Source organism: Coenobita brevimanus, chromosome 56 (genome assembly GCF_032717465.1).
Source record: "Coenobita brevimanus isolate Jiangsu-jjx chromosome 56, ASM3271746v2, whole genome shotgun sequence".
NCBI lineage: Eukaryota > Metazoa > Arthropoda > Malacostraca > Decapoda > Coenobitidae > Coenobita > Coenobita brevimanus.
Window position 1 is genome coordinate 24,989,837 of NC_137009.1, and position 15,876 is coordinate 25,005,712.

The following is a 15,876-nucleotide window of genomic DNA, read 5'->3' on the forward strand; positions in this document are numbered from 1 at the left end:
GAGGAGAGATGGTAGAACCCGTCTCCTGAGCGAAACCTGGAGAAACACCGACGGCGAACATCCCCCAGACTGGGGCACTGAACCATAAGATGCCTCACAGTCAAAGGCACAAGACAATCATCACAAAAAGGGGGAGGGTCCCCTACCAAAAGATGCCTATGTGTCAGTCGTGTGTGGCCGATTCTGAGACGAGAAACGATAACCTCCCACGAGCGTGGTGATGACATAAATGTCCGGGGGCCCACCTCTTTCTGCACCTCACTGAGACTGTTGGGAACATGAAGAGAATCTCAAACCCGCTGCCAGGAGGCTTGGAGAGCAGACCTAAATAGTGGGAAATAATCTCTGAAAGGGAGAGGTGTGCAGGAAGCAACAAGAGATGCTGCAGACCTCGCCACCTCATCAGCACGCTCATTACCCGAGACACCCACATGAGCTGGCACCCGACAAAAAGAAATCCTCTGGCCACGACGCTTACGATAATAGAGCTTATGTAAAATCTTCAGAACCAAGGGGTGGGGAGAGTTAAAATTTTCGAGGGCAGACAAAGCTGCCCTGGAGTCACTAAAAATAGTAAAATTCATAGCCTCATGCGGTAAAATAAGGTGCAGAGCCATCAAGATTGCAGACAGCTCTGCTGTAAAAATAGAGGCAGATGAAGTAAGACTGCCCCGTTGGCTAAAATCAGGGAAGACGACCCCATATCCAACGCCAGCATCAGACTTGGAACCATCAGTAAAAACTGGCACTGATCCTGAATGCACAGTGGCATGGGCAAAAAACTGGGTGTGAAGTACCAGATCAGATGTCACAGTCTCATGAGCGGTTGGAAAGCAACAAACCTCCACCTCAGGCAACATCCAGGGAGGGATCTCACTTACCTCAATGCTCTGCACTGGGCCACGCCGGAGATCCAAGGAAGATAAAATATCCCTCGCCCTGTAGCCAAAAGGACTGGGGAATCGAAGATGGAGAGTAAAAAAAGAGTGGTGAGTGTGACTCAAAATACATGCAGTAGTGGGCGTCTGTGGAAGACACTGGGTCCTGTACCAGCAGCGAGCAACATGGGCTTGATGTCGAAGCTCCAGTCCCACCTCCCCCGCAGTCACAAGTAAGCTTGAGATAGGGGAGGTACGGAATGCTCCAGTAGCCAAACGAAGGCCCGCGTGATGCACAGAATCCAAGACATGGAGCCGGGCAGGGGTGGCTGATGAGTACACCTCACATCCATACTCAAGTTTGGACAACACCAGAGCCTTATGGAGCAAGAGAACGGAGTGGCTGTCTGCACCCCAGGTCGTATGAGCTAAAACCTTAATAAGATTTAATGCCTTAAGGCAAGACGTCTTAACCCTTCGAAGGTGTGGGACCCAGGTGAGGCGGGGATCAAAGTTGAGGCCCAGAAACTTAACCTTCTCTGAACAGGCAATCCTCTGGCCATTCAAAAACAGATCTGGGTCAGGGTGCATCCCACGAACACGGCAGAAATGCATAGCCGTCGTCTTAGAGGGAGAGAAACGAAAGCCACGCTCCTGAGCCCAAGCCGAGACTTTATCTATGGCCAGCTGCAGTTGAAACTCTGCCACAGACATGCGGGACGCAGCAAAGGAGATTGAGAAGTCGTCCACAAAAAGGGAGCCTTGTACTCCTCGAGGTAGAGCCCCAACTATACCATTGATAGCAACAGCAAACAATGTAACACTCAAAACGCTACCGTGAGGCACACCCTCCTCTTGAGTGTATATTTGAGAAAGCTCACACCCCACTCTCACTTGAAACTTCCTCTCTGATAAGAAACTCTTGAGCAAGAGGGGTAGCCGACCACGGAGACCAAAACGGTATAGGGATGACATAATCCCATACCTCCAAGCTGTATCATATGCCTTCTCGAGGTCAAAGAATACCGTGACATGGTGCTGCTTCGAAGCAAAAGCAGAGCAAATGGAGGACTCAAGACGTAGAAGACTATCAACTGTCGATCTCATCTTTCTAAATCCGCATTGAGACTGAGTTAAAAAAAAAAAACATTCTCCAAAAACCAAACAAGGCGGACATTAACCATCTTCTCAAACAATTTGCACAAACAGGAAGTCAGGGATATCGGGCGATAGTTAGAAACTACACTCAAGTCCTTCCCAGGCTTTGGGATAGGGAGGACTATCGCCAGACGCCAGCTAGCAGGCACCACACCCTCCTCCCAAATTCTGTTGAGTAGATCTAACAGAAAACCCAAGGCTCCCTCCTTTAGATGACGAATCATAGCATAATGGATGCCATCATGTCCTGGAGCAGTGTCCTTACAAGATGCCAAAGCAGCCTGTAGCTCCTGCTGAGAAAACAAAGCATTATATACCTCTCCTCCCTGAGATTGAAAATTTAGCCCACTCCTCTCCTGACGTGCACGATCATCAAAATATGGTGCAGATGGATCTCGCTCGGAGACAGAAGAAAACTGAACAGCAAAGGCTCTGGCTAATTCCTTAGCTTCTGACACCAAGGCATCTCTAACTTTGAGCACAGGAGGGGAAGGTGGAGAATATTTCCCCTGAATCTTACGTACCCGTTTCCAGACCTGGGATATAGGAGTGGAGGAATTGATGGAAGATACATATCCTGCCCAAGAAGTACGTCAGGCATTCTTTAAGGTCCATCGGTACTTTGCACGAGCCCATTGAAATTGTAATTTTAAAAAATTACTCTGCCTGTGAGCTCGATATCGGGAGTACGCAGCCCTGCAGGCCTTGCGGGATGCAGCACACTCACTGTTCCACCAGGGCACTGGCCTATGAGCAAACGAACCAGTCGTTTTTGGAAACGCCCTCAAACCAGCCTGGTAAAGAACGGAGGTAAAATATGACACTGCACTATCAACACACATAAAAGAAACCACTGGCAAATGCGTAGCACTAAGATCACTGAAAAGATCCCAATCTGCCCTGTCTAAGCGCCAATGGGGAACCCGAGAGGCCGGAGGATCATCAGTAGTCGAAACACAGACTGGGTAATGATCACTACCATGGAGATCATTACAGACACCACAAAAAATCCAAGGCACAGTCAGGGGAGGACAGAGTAAGGTCGATAACCGAAAGAGTACCCGTCTGAACATGCAGGTGGGTAGGGTCCCCTGTGTTGAGGACACAAAGATCCATATCCTCAACTACTGATACCAACATATTTCCCTGAGCATCAGAAAGAACATCCCCCCACAAGGGATGTCGTCCATTCAGATTACCAAGGAGGAGAAAAGGTCGAGGTAGCTGGCGAATCAGACCCTCAAGATCCTCACGGACAATCACAGCACTAGGGGGCAAATATACATTGCACACAGTGTACCTCCTTCCCAGGTGCAGCCGAATGGCCACAGCCTGCAAGGGGGACCGCAGGGGAATTGAAGTGAAGGGCACATCAGAATGGCAGAAGATGGCACAACCACCCCAATGGCCTCCTGCAGGGTCAGAGGGAGAAAAGATACCGGCATAGCCCCTTGGTAGGGAAATATAACTGTCACCTAACATTGTCTCCTGCAAACAGATGCAGGATGGCTGCATCTCCTTAAGGAGCAGCTGTAGCTCCTCCCAGTTCCCTCGCAAACCCCTACAGTTCCACTGCAGGATTAAGAACGTTATGTCTTCTTAGGGCTGGCTACAGGGCCAGCTTTCGGCTTTGGAAGACAGGACACTTGCCTAGAGCCACCAGCATAGGACACTAATGGCGTCTTAGTGATAGTAGTTGGCTTCTTCTTTTGATTTGAGGGAGGTGAAGCAGCCAAATGCTGCTTCCTCTTCCCCGCAATCCCCGCTATCGTCCCCCCCTCATCGTGAGGAGAGGAAGTAGCAGGATCAGCCAACTGCACTGCAGCCAGCTTTGGCACTTCATTTGGAGCGAGAGTACTCCTCTTTCGAAGTGGCGCACCAGCCTGCTTGGAAGGTGGCCTGGATGGAGCCCTTGGTAGTGCAGGGCGGCCAGTGGCACCACTTGAAGTTTCAGATGTGGAAGTGGACTGTACAGGGTCAGAACCCTGTGAAGGTGACATCGTGAGTGTTGGATCCGAAGCACTAAGGGTCTGCCCAACATCCTCTTCGGGCTGGGACTGGTTCACAGGCAGACCATGAGCTGCAGTTTCTGCCTTGTCAGACCTCTCAGCAGCAAGCAACCGAGCCCTCTCAGGATCAAAAGACTCTGAAGACCGAGAGGGTGATGTCTTCCTGCCCTCCCCACTCAGTGAGGGCCGACAGCCGACGAGGAGCCCGCCCCAGAACTCACCTCTGCCGAAGCCATAGGCTTCGAAGCAGGTGGAGGAGTGGGCTCCCTAACTGTAACCTTAGGAAGAGAGGGAACAGGAGAGGTGTTAACAGAAGGGTCAACAACAGAGACCTTAGGTGGCCGGTCTTCAGAATCAGAGGACTCTGACGAGCAACGGTGACGTTTACCAGGTGCAGATGGAGTCTCGGGCATAGTGGCTACGACGGGAGAAGTCCGATCAATGTGGACATCTGCCACCACCACAGAAGTGTGCAAGTCATCAGCCACCGAAGTGGGAGCGGAAACAGTCAGAGTAGCAGTTGGGAAAACATCATTCTTACCTGCAGTACTAACCTTGGGGACAGCATTCTGCATATCGTGAGTGGAAGTTGTGGGTACTGGGGTGGGTCGAGGCTGCCTCTGAGATACAGGGAGTCGCATTGGTGTTCTAGAAAGGGCAAAAGCATAGGTAATTCCTGGCTGAAAGAAGAGTGTGTGGGCTCTCCTTTTGGCTTCAGGAAATGAAACCCTCTCACGTGTACGAATGGATAAGATCTCCTTTTCAAGGCAGAATCTTGGACAATTTTTTGATGAGACAGCATGAGGATCTCCACAGTGATAGCATTTAATAGGTCCTGTACAGTCGTTGGAATGGCTTGATCCACCACAAGAAACATAAATACCAGGAAGTCCAGCCTGTGCACAGCGGCAAAATTTGCTGACATGGCCATATCCCTGACAGTGGAAACACCGCCTTGGGGTAGGCACATATGGCTTCATAGGAAGTGACAGCCAAGCGAGCTTCACAGATGTAGGCAGTGTCAATCTGTTGAATGTTAGGAACAATGTTGGAGTCGGGGTTAAAATACCGTCGATCTTCTTCTGGAGGCGTTCAACTTTCACCATGCCTGAAGCCTGCAGTTCCTCCAACAACCTGGCCTCCGAGAATCGAAGGAGATCACGCGAAAAAATCACTCCTTTACTTTGATTAAATGTACTGTGTGGAGTACAGGAAACATCTGATCCAGAAGCTGAGGTCAAATCAATAATCTTAAGCTCTCTTCAGGAGACGATACTTCTATAAGGATGCTTCCATCGCCCTGTGAGGTTATTCAGGATTCTCTGCCACATGCTGAAATAATGTTATGGTGTAACTCAAATATATCAGTATCTAGCACAGATCCACCTGTGGAGGATCTGAGCACCAGATACTTGGCAAAATGCTCAGGCATAGTATCATCTGAGCCGAACTCGACAGCCGAACCAACCAGACGTGGCCTCCTCCTAGTCCCAATTGAATGCTGGGGCAAAGGAGGAAAGTCACCAGTGGCCTGGAAAGGCTGTAGAGTGGCTATGAGGGTGGAGCAGTCTGGAGAACTTCCTGGGACAGTGGCAGTGTCATCAACATTTTTTTGTTTGTCACCCATATTATTTTGCATGAACTTCATTCCCCCGCCCCTCCACCCACCACGGAGTCCAAAAAGGGGAGGTCATATGCCAGGGATAAACACCACTGGCGACCCCAGAGGTAGCAGGAGAGTATACGCAGGTAACCACCAAGGGACCCTGACAAGGGTGACTCCAGGACGATAGGAGCCACCAGGTCCCCCAGTGCCCGCTTGACCCTAAAGCCACTAGGTGACTAGAATAGGTGGCTAGCCAGTGACCAGCCGATTGACCTGGTCGGGCCCAACCAGGCCACCCATCTAGCCAGAATAAGGGACCAAAGAGGTGTATTGCTAGCTGCAGGGCGCAGCGTACACAGCGTCGCTCAACCTCCAGGATTCCCATCTCCCAGCATTACGGGACGTCACACACGGCAAACACGTGGGGAGGCAACAGTCCCGCCCTAGATGGCAAATGGGCAGGGACTAACATCACTAGCAGGCCTCCTCCACCAGTGATGCAGGGGGCGCTTGGTCCACGTGGCTGACAAATACCGAACCCTGCAAAGGTAGGCTTGCCTCTCAAGTAGGTGGCACCGCCAACCACGCTTCAAGCCCCGCCACCACGTCAAGGTGACCCCCTGCAGCGGGGTAAACAGCTAGCATTATCATTAGTGGATGTATGAAGATTATGTTAGTAATCAAATCTTGCCAGATAACATTTCGATTTGGTGTAAAAAGCAGACAACATACAACCCTGTGACTCAACTAGTAAAAAAGTGGTGTACATAACTTTCCTTCCTGGGGCTCATTACTTAAGTTTGTAAGAAAAGATGGCTGTCAAACATGGCAATATATATATATATATATATATATATATATATATATATATATATATATATATATATATATATATATGTATCATCATCATCATCATAAGCTTATATATATCTATATCCGTATCAGTCTATCTACCTATATCTATCTATCTATCTATATCTATATCTATCTATCTATCTGTCTATCTATCTATCTATCTATCTATATATATATATATATATATATATGTATCATCATCATCAAAAGCTTATATATATCTATATCTACATCTGTCTATCAATCTCTATCTATCTATCTATCTATCATCGTCAAAAACTTATGTATATCCACATCTATCTATCTATCTATCTATCCATCTATATATATATATATATATATATATATATATATATATATATATATATATATATATATATATATATATATATATATATATATATATATACTTGTAACAGAATTTGATTTAATCATGACAATGAAACTGCATTACGTGCAGTGAGTTATTATTATTTCATTTACAATAATTTTCTGCACTTTTCAGCTTTGATAGTGTCATGGGATTCCTGACTCATTCGGCAGCTGCATCAATGATTAGTCTACTCATAATCAAATCATCAGCAGGAGAGCAACATCTCTCAACTACTGTGGCTGCAAAGGTGGATATATTTGGAAATATGGAAGCCATACAGACATCAACTGTAATAAACCTTGATGAACAGTATACCCCAAAGTGTCTCAGAGCTGTGATACAGCCTGAAGAAAATAATAAATCAAACTTGTTGTCAGGTAATAGAACAAGGACATATCCAGAAAATACAATATATTTCCGACAGGGCAAAGCTTATGCAAAAATGTCAATGGAAAACCTAGTTGTAGACCAAGCAAAAACAGATATGAAAATCATCCTCAGTCAGAAAATTTCTCACCAAAATCATGAAACACTGAAATACATAAAGAAATATACAGCAAGAGTGAGTCCGTATTCCTGCATAACGTACATCATGCCAGAACCACCCGACTCCCAACTGCTGGCTTTACTAACGGATGCTTCGTCCAACAAGCTAACGCAATACTTCCTCGTTCACGCCAACGACGCGGTAGAGGCTGAACGCTTCCTCCTGGATCAACGCCTTGGGAAGGAGCAAAACATGGCAGCCATCATCCCACAGACGAATCAAAACAGTACCTACTGGCGTGTGTTAATCCGCCAGCTTTTCCATCCTTCAGGCTCCCCCAAAGTTCTCAGTGTAAACAGTTGGTCCAGTGACAAAGACCTTGCAAACACCAATGACATATTCCCAGACCAGATGGCTAATTTCTACGGAACCAAACTTATAGGCTCTGCTTTGCAATACAGGCCACTTGTGGACTATGAGATTGTTGAAGGATCCAGGGTGGTGATACCTAAACCATCCATTGACATTAACACTCTGGATGCAATCGCTTATAAACTGAATTTCACCTACGATATTGTCATGCCCGCTGTTGGTGAATGGGGTGTTCTCAAAGATGATGTAAGTATTGGGACGTGTGTGTGTGTGTGTGTGTGTGTGTGTGTGTGTGTGTGTGTGTGTAAGAGTCCTCTGATTCATTAATCTTTTTCTGATTACTTCTTTAACTTTTAAATTTTGTTCCCCTTAAACTTCAGTGTTTTATAGTATTCGATTTTCTCTCTAATACTTTAACAAGACTAGGGAAACTGTCGAAATGTTGATAAATTTATATTAACATTTTTATGGCTTTGGTGATACTCTTCATTACTTTAATTTTTCGTCCCCCTCATGAAGGGTCTTTTGTATATTCAGTATGTGCAGCTTTTGAAGAGGTAGTTACGTAAAACACAGCATGTACTCAAGATCAGGTATTCATTTATTGAGAAAAATATTGTCAAAACAAGGGAAACTCACATCGACAAGTTATCATTTATCCTACTTTCAGGGTTTGAAAAATTTATTACCATATGAAAGAACATAAGTCAAGGGTAACAGAGGTGGAAATGAGTTGTCTGAAAGAAGAAACAGAAATAAATACAGAAGTGAAGTGTCGGAGTATTGTGGTGTTGATGTGGATGTGCTGGAAAACAATGGAAGTACTTTGAGATATTTCGGCCATGTAGATAGAATGTAGAGTCCTTGTGTGTGAAATGAAGAAGGGAAGGGGAATGGTAGGCTGGGGATGAGGTGGTGGGATGGGATGGAACGTTAAAGGACTGGTGGGGAGTTGAAGAGATGGTAGAATGATGACTGAGTTCATGATGACATGGAGGCGATTCGTTCATGACCACTCCTTCCAGGATTAGGCGCCTGGCTATTTGCTAGATAAAACAGATGAAAGAATAATGCGTTCCCCCGCATAAAAATTTTCAAACACATTGAGGTAAATGGGCATTTTAGAATCGTCAAAAATCTATAGCGTGAATGTACAGTGCCATGCATTGCACCATCCGAGGAAAGAGAGGCTGACAGTTTAGAAAGCATTCATGTAATCCAGTTAGCACAAGGTATTTCTGTAATCATGGCACCTTCAAGAAAGAGGACAAAATTTCGAGATGCATTAGGTATGGAGGCGAATTGTTTTTGACCGCCTCGTACGGGATTAAGGTGTCTGGCAATAGATAGAAAGATACAGTAGTTAGGTATAGAATCACCTTTTTCGTCAGGCAACCTTGTGTGTGTGTGTGTGTGTGTGTGTGATTTCAAGCATTAGTTAAACTAAAAATTCCGGCAAGTCCAGTTGTTATGGGGTGTACATTACGGTGCACTCTTAACCCTTAATTAAACACCAAAAGGGATAACATAAAGTTTGCAATAAAATTAACTTATCTTTACTGTACACTATAACATACACAACCAAAGAAGAAACCTTTGTTTGTTTTACAAAAGGGAGGATTCATATAGGCGTCAGAATACAAATATAAAACAAGTTATTTCTTACCTAACCAGAATACACTCAGTGGAGGCTAAGTACTCACAAAGCTCGAGGAAACGTGGAGACTTCGAAGGTTAAATCCAGATATAAATCACACACTAGTGTAAATGGAGGAGTGAACCGAAAATGGGAAATTGTACACAGTGTGTTTTGTAATCAAAGTCACGTATTGAGTAGTGCTGAGGAAAAGTGCAACACAATGACAAAAGTGTAACGTGGCAGTAAATGGGACAAAAGGTGTACAAATGACAAAATGTGTACAGAGATGTGTGTACAAAAAGACAAAATGTGTACAGGGATGTGTGTACAAAATTAGACAAATGTGTCTCTTCACATTTTCCTGGAGCTTATAAAGGAGACTTACTCCGCCTTTCTCAGCTAATTAACACTAGGCTGTCTTAAAAATAATCTCTGTCCATACAGAAACAATAGAGGCACCTGCTACCAATGAGGGCCTCATACACTTCACACAGAACCAATTGCGTGCCATCAAGAACGTGACGAAAGCGCCATTTAGGCTTCTAATTGGCAAACATCACTAGTTTGCTCCTCCCACATTATATCACACCCACAGTTCAAGGACAAGAGGAACTTTCTGCGTAAGTTGTGAGAAAAACATTTGGTGTGTTATCAGTTGAGAAGGCAAAAGTTGACCCCTTGGGTAAATAATCGTGGGGACTAGGGTTATCCTTACAAGCAGCAAAATTGATAAGAAAAAAGATTTATGTTCTTAATGGCTCCCTTCTTTCTCCTTTCATTGTCATCTTATCTTCTATTTCACCCATTCACTACTGGGGTAAGTACGCCAGTGACACCTCCCTTCCTGAGAGAAGAAATTTCCCAAGGGGAAATTTGTGGATACTGTACAATCAAGTTCTGGACCGGTAATCTGCTAAAACATTACTAACACCTTTTACATGTCTTACATCAAGGGAGTATGCTTGCAAAAATAGGGCCCAGCGGGTCAATCTAAGATTTTTGTTCTTAAATAGGGACAAAAATTTCAGAGGGTGGTGATCAGTGTACACTACAACATCACCTGACCCTGGACCAACATATACAGAGAAGTGTTGAAAGGCAAGTATGAGTACAAGGAGTTCTTTCTAAATAGTTGAATAATTTCTCTGGGCCTTAATGAACGTTTTGCTAAAATAACACACAGGCATCTCAAAGCCTTCATCATTATCCTGAAGCAAAACTGTGCCGGCCCCTAGGCCACTGGCGTCAACAGCTAATTTAAAGGGGTTATCAAAATTGGGAGCTTGAAGCACTGGGTGACTTGACAGGATGGCTTTGACTTTAGAATAGGCTTCCTCACATTCTGGCTTCCACTCATACTTGACTCCTTTTCTTAACAAATCAGTGAGGGGAGCTACAAGATCAGAGAAGTTCAGGACAAAACGTCTGTAGTACCGCACCATACCCAAGAATCGTTGCAACTCTCTCTTATTTTTGGGTTGGGGGGAATTGACTATGGCCTGAACTTTAACATCAGGTGGACTCACTTTGCCCAAACTGACCACATAACCAAGGTACTGCACTTGAGCCCTCACAAATTCACGTTTAGCTAAATTAAGCACTAAATCAGCAGAGGACAGTCTATGAAGCAAGGCATCTACTTGGCTCAAGTTTTGTTCCCAGGTGTTACTAAAAATAACATCGTCATAAGTAACACAGTTCTCAACATCCTTGGTGAGATCATTCATCAGCCTTTGGAAGGTGATAGGAGCATTCTTCATACCATAAGGCATGACCTTACATTTATAAGTCCTGCCGCCCACCACAAAACGGGAAATTTCTTGGGCCCTTTCTGTGAGTGGGACTTGCCAATATCCCTTCATTAAATCTAATTTTGTGATAAACTTAGCACGACCTATTGCACCCACACAATCATCTACTCTAGGAAGTGGGTAAGTATCAGTCTTGGTAAGGGAGTTGACTTTACGATAATCAATACAAAAAACGATGTGACCCATCGGGTTTTGGAACCACTATGACTGGGGAGCACCACTCACTTTGACAGGACTCGATTAACCCCTGGTGCAACATGTAGTTCAGCTCCTCTTGAATGATGGTCTGCTTCTGAGGACTAGCCCGGTAGGGGGACTGCTTTACAGGGCTGTCATCTCCTACGTCCACATCGTGCTGTGGCACTTCCGTCCCTCCTGGGGTGTCCCGGAAGACATCAGGGAACTTCCTGAGAAGGGCAACAAGCTCAGTACACTGCTCTGCAGTCAGGTGGGAGAGTTTATCAGCCAGCGTATTCCAAGCTTCCTGGTTTTCTCTCCAACTGCTCATCTGGTCCAAAGTCAAACGGCAGCTCTCGTCCTCCGCCAACTCGACAGCCGACACCACGCAGGCAGCACTAGGGGGGTCCACATCTCGCCTGTGGTACTCCTTCAACATATTTATATGGCACAATCTTCGTTCCTTCCTCCGGTCTGCGGTTAAAATGACATAATTTACTTCACCTACCCTCTTTTCCACTAGATAAGGGCAAAACTTGCCTGTAGAGGCTGATCATGAATGGGAAGCAAGACAAGAACTTGATCGCCTGGGTGAAACACTCTGTGCCTAACTTTCTTAGAGTGGTCATACCACCTCTTCATCTTCTCCTGAGAGGACTCAAAGTGTGCCCTGGCAACCTCCATACTATAGACCAGTCTTTCTTTAAATTTCGACACATAGTTTAGCAAGTTAATTTGGTCATCATCCTTGACCCATTGTTCTTTGAGGAGTTTAAGAGGACCTCTTACTTAATGGCCAAAGATTAACTGAAATGGGGAGTAGCCCAAGGACTCGCTTGGTGCCTCTCTAGTTGCAAAAAGTAGGAAAGGCAAACACTTGTCCCATTCCTTTTCATCAACACATAGTTTTCTGAGCATACTCTTCAAAATTTGATGATACCTCTCTAATGCACCTTGACTCTGAGGATGATATGCTGAGGAAGTGATATTCCTAACTCCTTAAGGGTTTGTCTGAACAGCTTGGAATTAAAATTACTGCCTTGATCCGACTGCACTTCTTTAGGGAGACCAAAACGGGTAAAGAAGGTTAACATCTCCTTTACAACCAATTTAGCTGAAATATTTCTCAAGGGAATGGCTTCAGGATACCTAGTGGCCATGTCTAACATTGTAAGGATGTACTGGTGGCCTGAAGAGGTCTTAGGCAAAAGGCCAACAATGTCCACAAGGACTCTAGTGGATGGGGCCTCAAACACGGGTAGAGGAATCAAAAGAGCCGCAGGGATGGGCTTATTGCTCTTACCGACTAGCTGACAGGTGTGACATGACCTACAGAACCGGGAGACATCTCGACGGATTCCAGGCCAGTAAAAATGCTGCCAGATGCGGGAGAGAGTCTTCCTCACCCTTAAGTGACCTGCTAAAGAAGAGTCGTGAGCAATGGACATAATTTTTTGCCTATAGGATCTTGGAACCACCACCTGATGTACAGTCTCCCACTCGTTATCATGGGCAACACTAGGAGATCTCCATCTTCTCATTAACATGTTATTTGGCCTTAAATAATAACACTCTGTCAGTTCAGACTCACATTCATCTTCCCTAACTGCTGAGTCAATTAAAGTGGCAATCTCTGGATCAGATCTTTGCGTATCAGCTAACTTTCCACTTGCATTAGTCTGGGGAGAATCATCAACCTCTGAGTCATTTAACTGGGCAAAAAAGGTACCAAGCCCAATATCATCATCGGCATTGCCAGTGCCATTACTGTCAACATTCTCATATCTGGCTTTTGCCGTCATAGCTCTAGTTACAGCACATGCGGGAAACAATTTAGGAAATGTATCTTCCAACTCTTTATTCCTGCCCTCACTCAGGGAAGTTTTTGACACGCAGGGAACAGCACTCACCTGTCCTCCCGCCAGGTCATTACCCAAAAGGAAAGTGACCCCTTGTACAGGAAGCTGGTCAACAACACCCACACGAACTGAACCAGTAACTAACTCTGACTGGAGCTTCACCTCAACTAGGGGAACAGATACAAACTCAGCTATACCCTGTAGCAAGACACATTCATTAGGGTCAGCTGCATCAACAATCCCCTTCAACATTAGTGACTGTGAAGCTCCTGTGTCTCTAAGTATGGTGACTTCCTTACCACCTTTTCCATCAACTGAAACTAACCCCTTAGAAATAAAGTTAGCAAATAAATGACCTGGGAAGGAGTCACTTTGAGTACTGCTTGGGGGGGGACACTCTGGTGGAGTCTTATTACCACTCTCACCTGAACAATGGCTCTACAGGAGTCTGTCTATCCACCACTGACGGCTCCACTCTGGCCTTGTCAACAACTTGCACCTGCTGGGGTTGTGTCTGACTACCACTAACAATATCTGTGGGTGGCTGCTCTCTGTTGGTGTCAAAAGCTCCCCAAGAGTTTATCAAAGTAATTGGTTTTATAGAGTGATTTTTCCCTCGTTTTTTCCAGCACCAATTCTCCAAGTGCCCCGTTTTCTGGCAACATTGACAAAACTTGACACTTTTCCTTGACCCTCTGGCAACACTGTCCTCACTTACTTTCGTAGAACTAACATGCTCTGGGGTTGCAGTGTTCCCACTAGTGTCACTTGACATTAACTTGCCTTTACCAGAAGAAGGGTTCACAAAAACTGGTTGGTTCACTCTCCTACCCTTAACAGATAACTGAGGCTTACGTTCATGCTTATGAATTATACTACAGTTATCTGCTACAACAGCAGCCTCAGCTAGGGTTTCTAAATCTTTTTCCACTAGGTATGTAGCCACATCCCTATCTATCTTACCAGTGAAGTTCTCCAAGATTATTAATTCTTTAAGTTTACAGAAATCATCAACTTTCTTAGAATGCAACCATTGATCAAATAAGTCTGTGAGTACTCTAGCATATTCCACGTGAGTCTGATCTTCCTGTTTTAAGGTGGATCTAAATTTAAGCCTATATGCCTCTGGCACGAGTTCATATGCTTTGAGAATGGCATCTTTTAAACAATCATAGTTGGCACTTTGATCAACAGATAAAGAAATATAAGCCTCTTGAGCCTTTCCTTTCAAAACACTCTGCAGCAGTACTGTCCAAGAGTCTTTTGGCCACGAGAGACGACCTGCTACCTTTTCAAACATATGGAAATACTTGGTGACATCTTGCTCATTAAAGCGAGGTACTAGCTTAATGTTCCTAACAACATCAAAAGATTCCTTGGCAGATGAACTACCAGCTCTAGGTAAACTATCAGGGTGCATCAGTCTAAATTCGTGATCCATTTCCTTTTGTCTCATTTGAGCCTGTAATTCTATTTCCCTCATTTTGGCTTGCACTTCAAGTTCCTTCAGCTTACTTCTGGCTAACTCAAGTTGCACTTTGTCACCAGTATCATGAGCAGAAAAATCACTAGGGCCAGGTATTTCCAATGCCAAAGGCTCAAGGTCAACACCTTGTGCGGTATCAGATGGCTCAGAACTAGCTACAGAGGATTCACTATGCTCAAACATGGTGTCCAATATTAAATCAAGTAACTTAGTGACTGAGGCAGAAAATCTCAACTGTAAGGCCTGGGCAAGCAATACGAGCCCGTGTTTTGTGAGTGTTTTCACTCTGGTTGGGGAAGGCTTAGAATCCAAAAATATTTTCACATCACTATCACTCATTAGGACCATGATTACTGATTATAGTTAAGTAGGTAAGAATAAGCACTGTGTATGTCGCCAAGGTTGCCAATATTATGTCACAGAGCTATCCTGGCCAGGAGGTCGCCAAATTGTTATGGCGTGTATATTACAGTGCACTCTAACGCTTAATTAAGCACCAAAAGGGATAACATAAAGTTTGCAAGAAAACTAACTTAAATTTACTGTACACTATAACATACACAACCAAAGAAGAAACCTTTGTTTGTTTTACAAAAGGGAGGATTCATATAGGCGTCAGAATACAAATATAAAACAAGTTATTTCTTACCTAACCAGAATACACTCAGTGGAGGCTAAGTACTCACAAAGCTCGAGGAAACGTGGAGACTTCGAAGGTTAAATCCAGATATAAATCACACACTAGTGTAAATGGAGGAGTGAACCGAAAATGGGAAATTGTACACAGTGTGTTTTGTAATCAAAGTCACGTATTGAGTAGTGTTGGGGAAAAGTGCAACACAATGACAAAAGTGTAACGTGGCAGTAAATGGGACAAAAAGTGTACAAATGACAAAATGTGTACAGAGATGTGTGTACAAAATTAGACAAATGTGTCTCTTCACATTTTCCTGGAGCTTATAAAGGAGACTTACTCCGCCTTTCTCAGCTAATTAACACTAGGCTGTCTTAAAAATAATATCTGTCCATACAGAAACAATAGAGGCACCTGCTACCAATGAGGGCCTCATACACTTCACACAGAACCAATTGCGTGCCATCAAGAACGTGACGAAAGCGCCATTTAGGCTTCTAATTGGCAAACATCACTAGTTTGCTCCTCCCAC

The 15,876-nt window shown here is 44.7% G+C and overlaps 1 protein-coding gene across 1 annotated transcript; it reads right to left on the reverse strand.

The window, feature by feature from the left end:
- Positions 1-290: 290 nt before the first annotated feature.
- Positions 291-1,985, reverse strand: LOC145401666 (uncharacterized). Its single transcript, XM_080273855.1, has one exon. It carries the CDS (start codon positions 1,983-1,985, stop codon positions 291-293), a length of 1,695 nt encoding a protein of 564 aa, XP_080129981.1.
- Positions 1,986-15,876: the final 13,891 nt, after the last annotated feature.

Excerpts from the sequence above, each read along its gene's own strand:
- LOC145401666 (XM_080273855.1), bottom strand. The coding sequence starts at position 1,985 with ATGAGATCGACAGTTGATAGTCTTCTACGTCTTGAGTCCTCCATTTGC.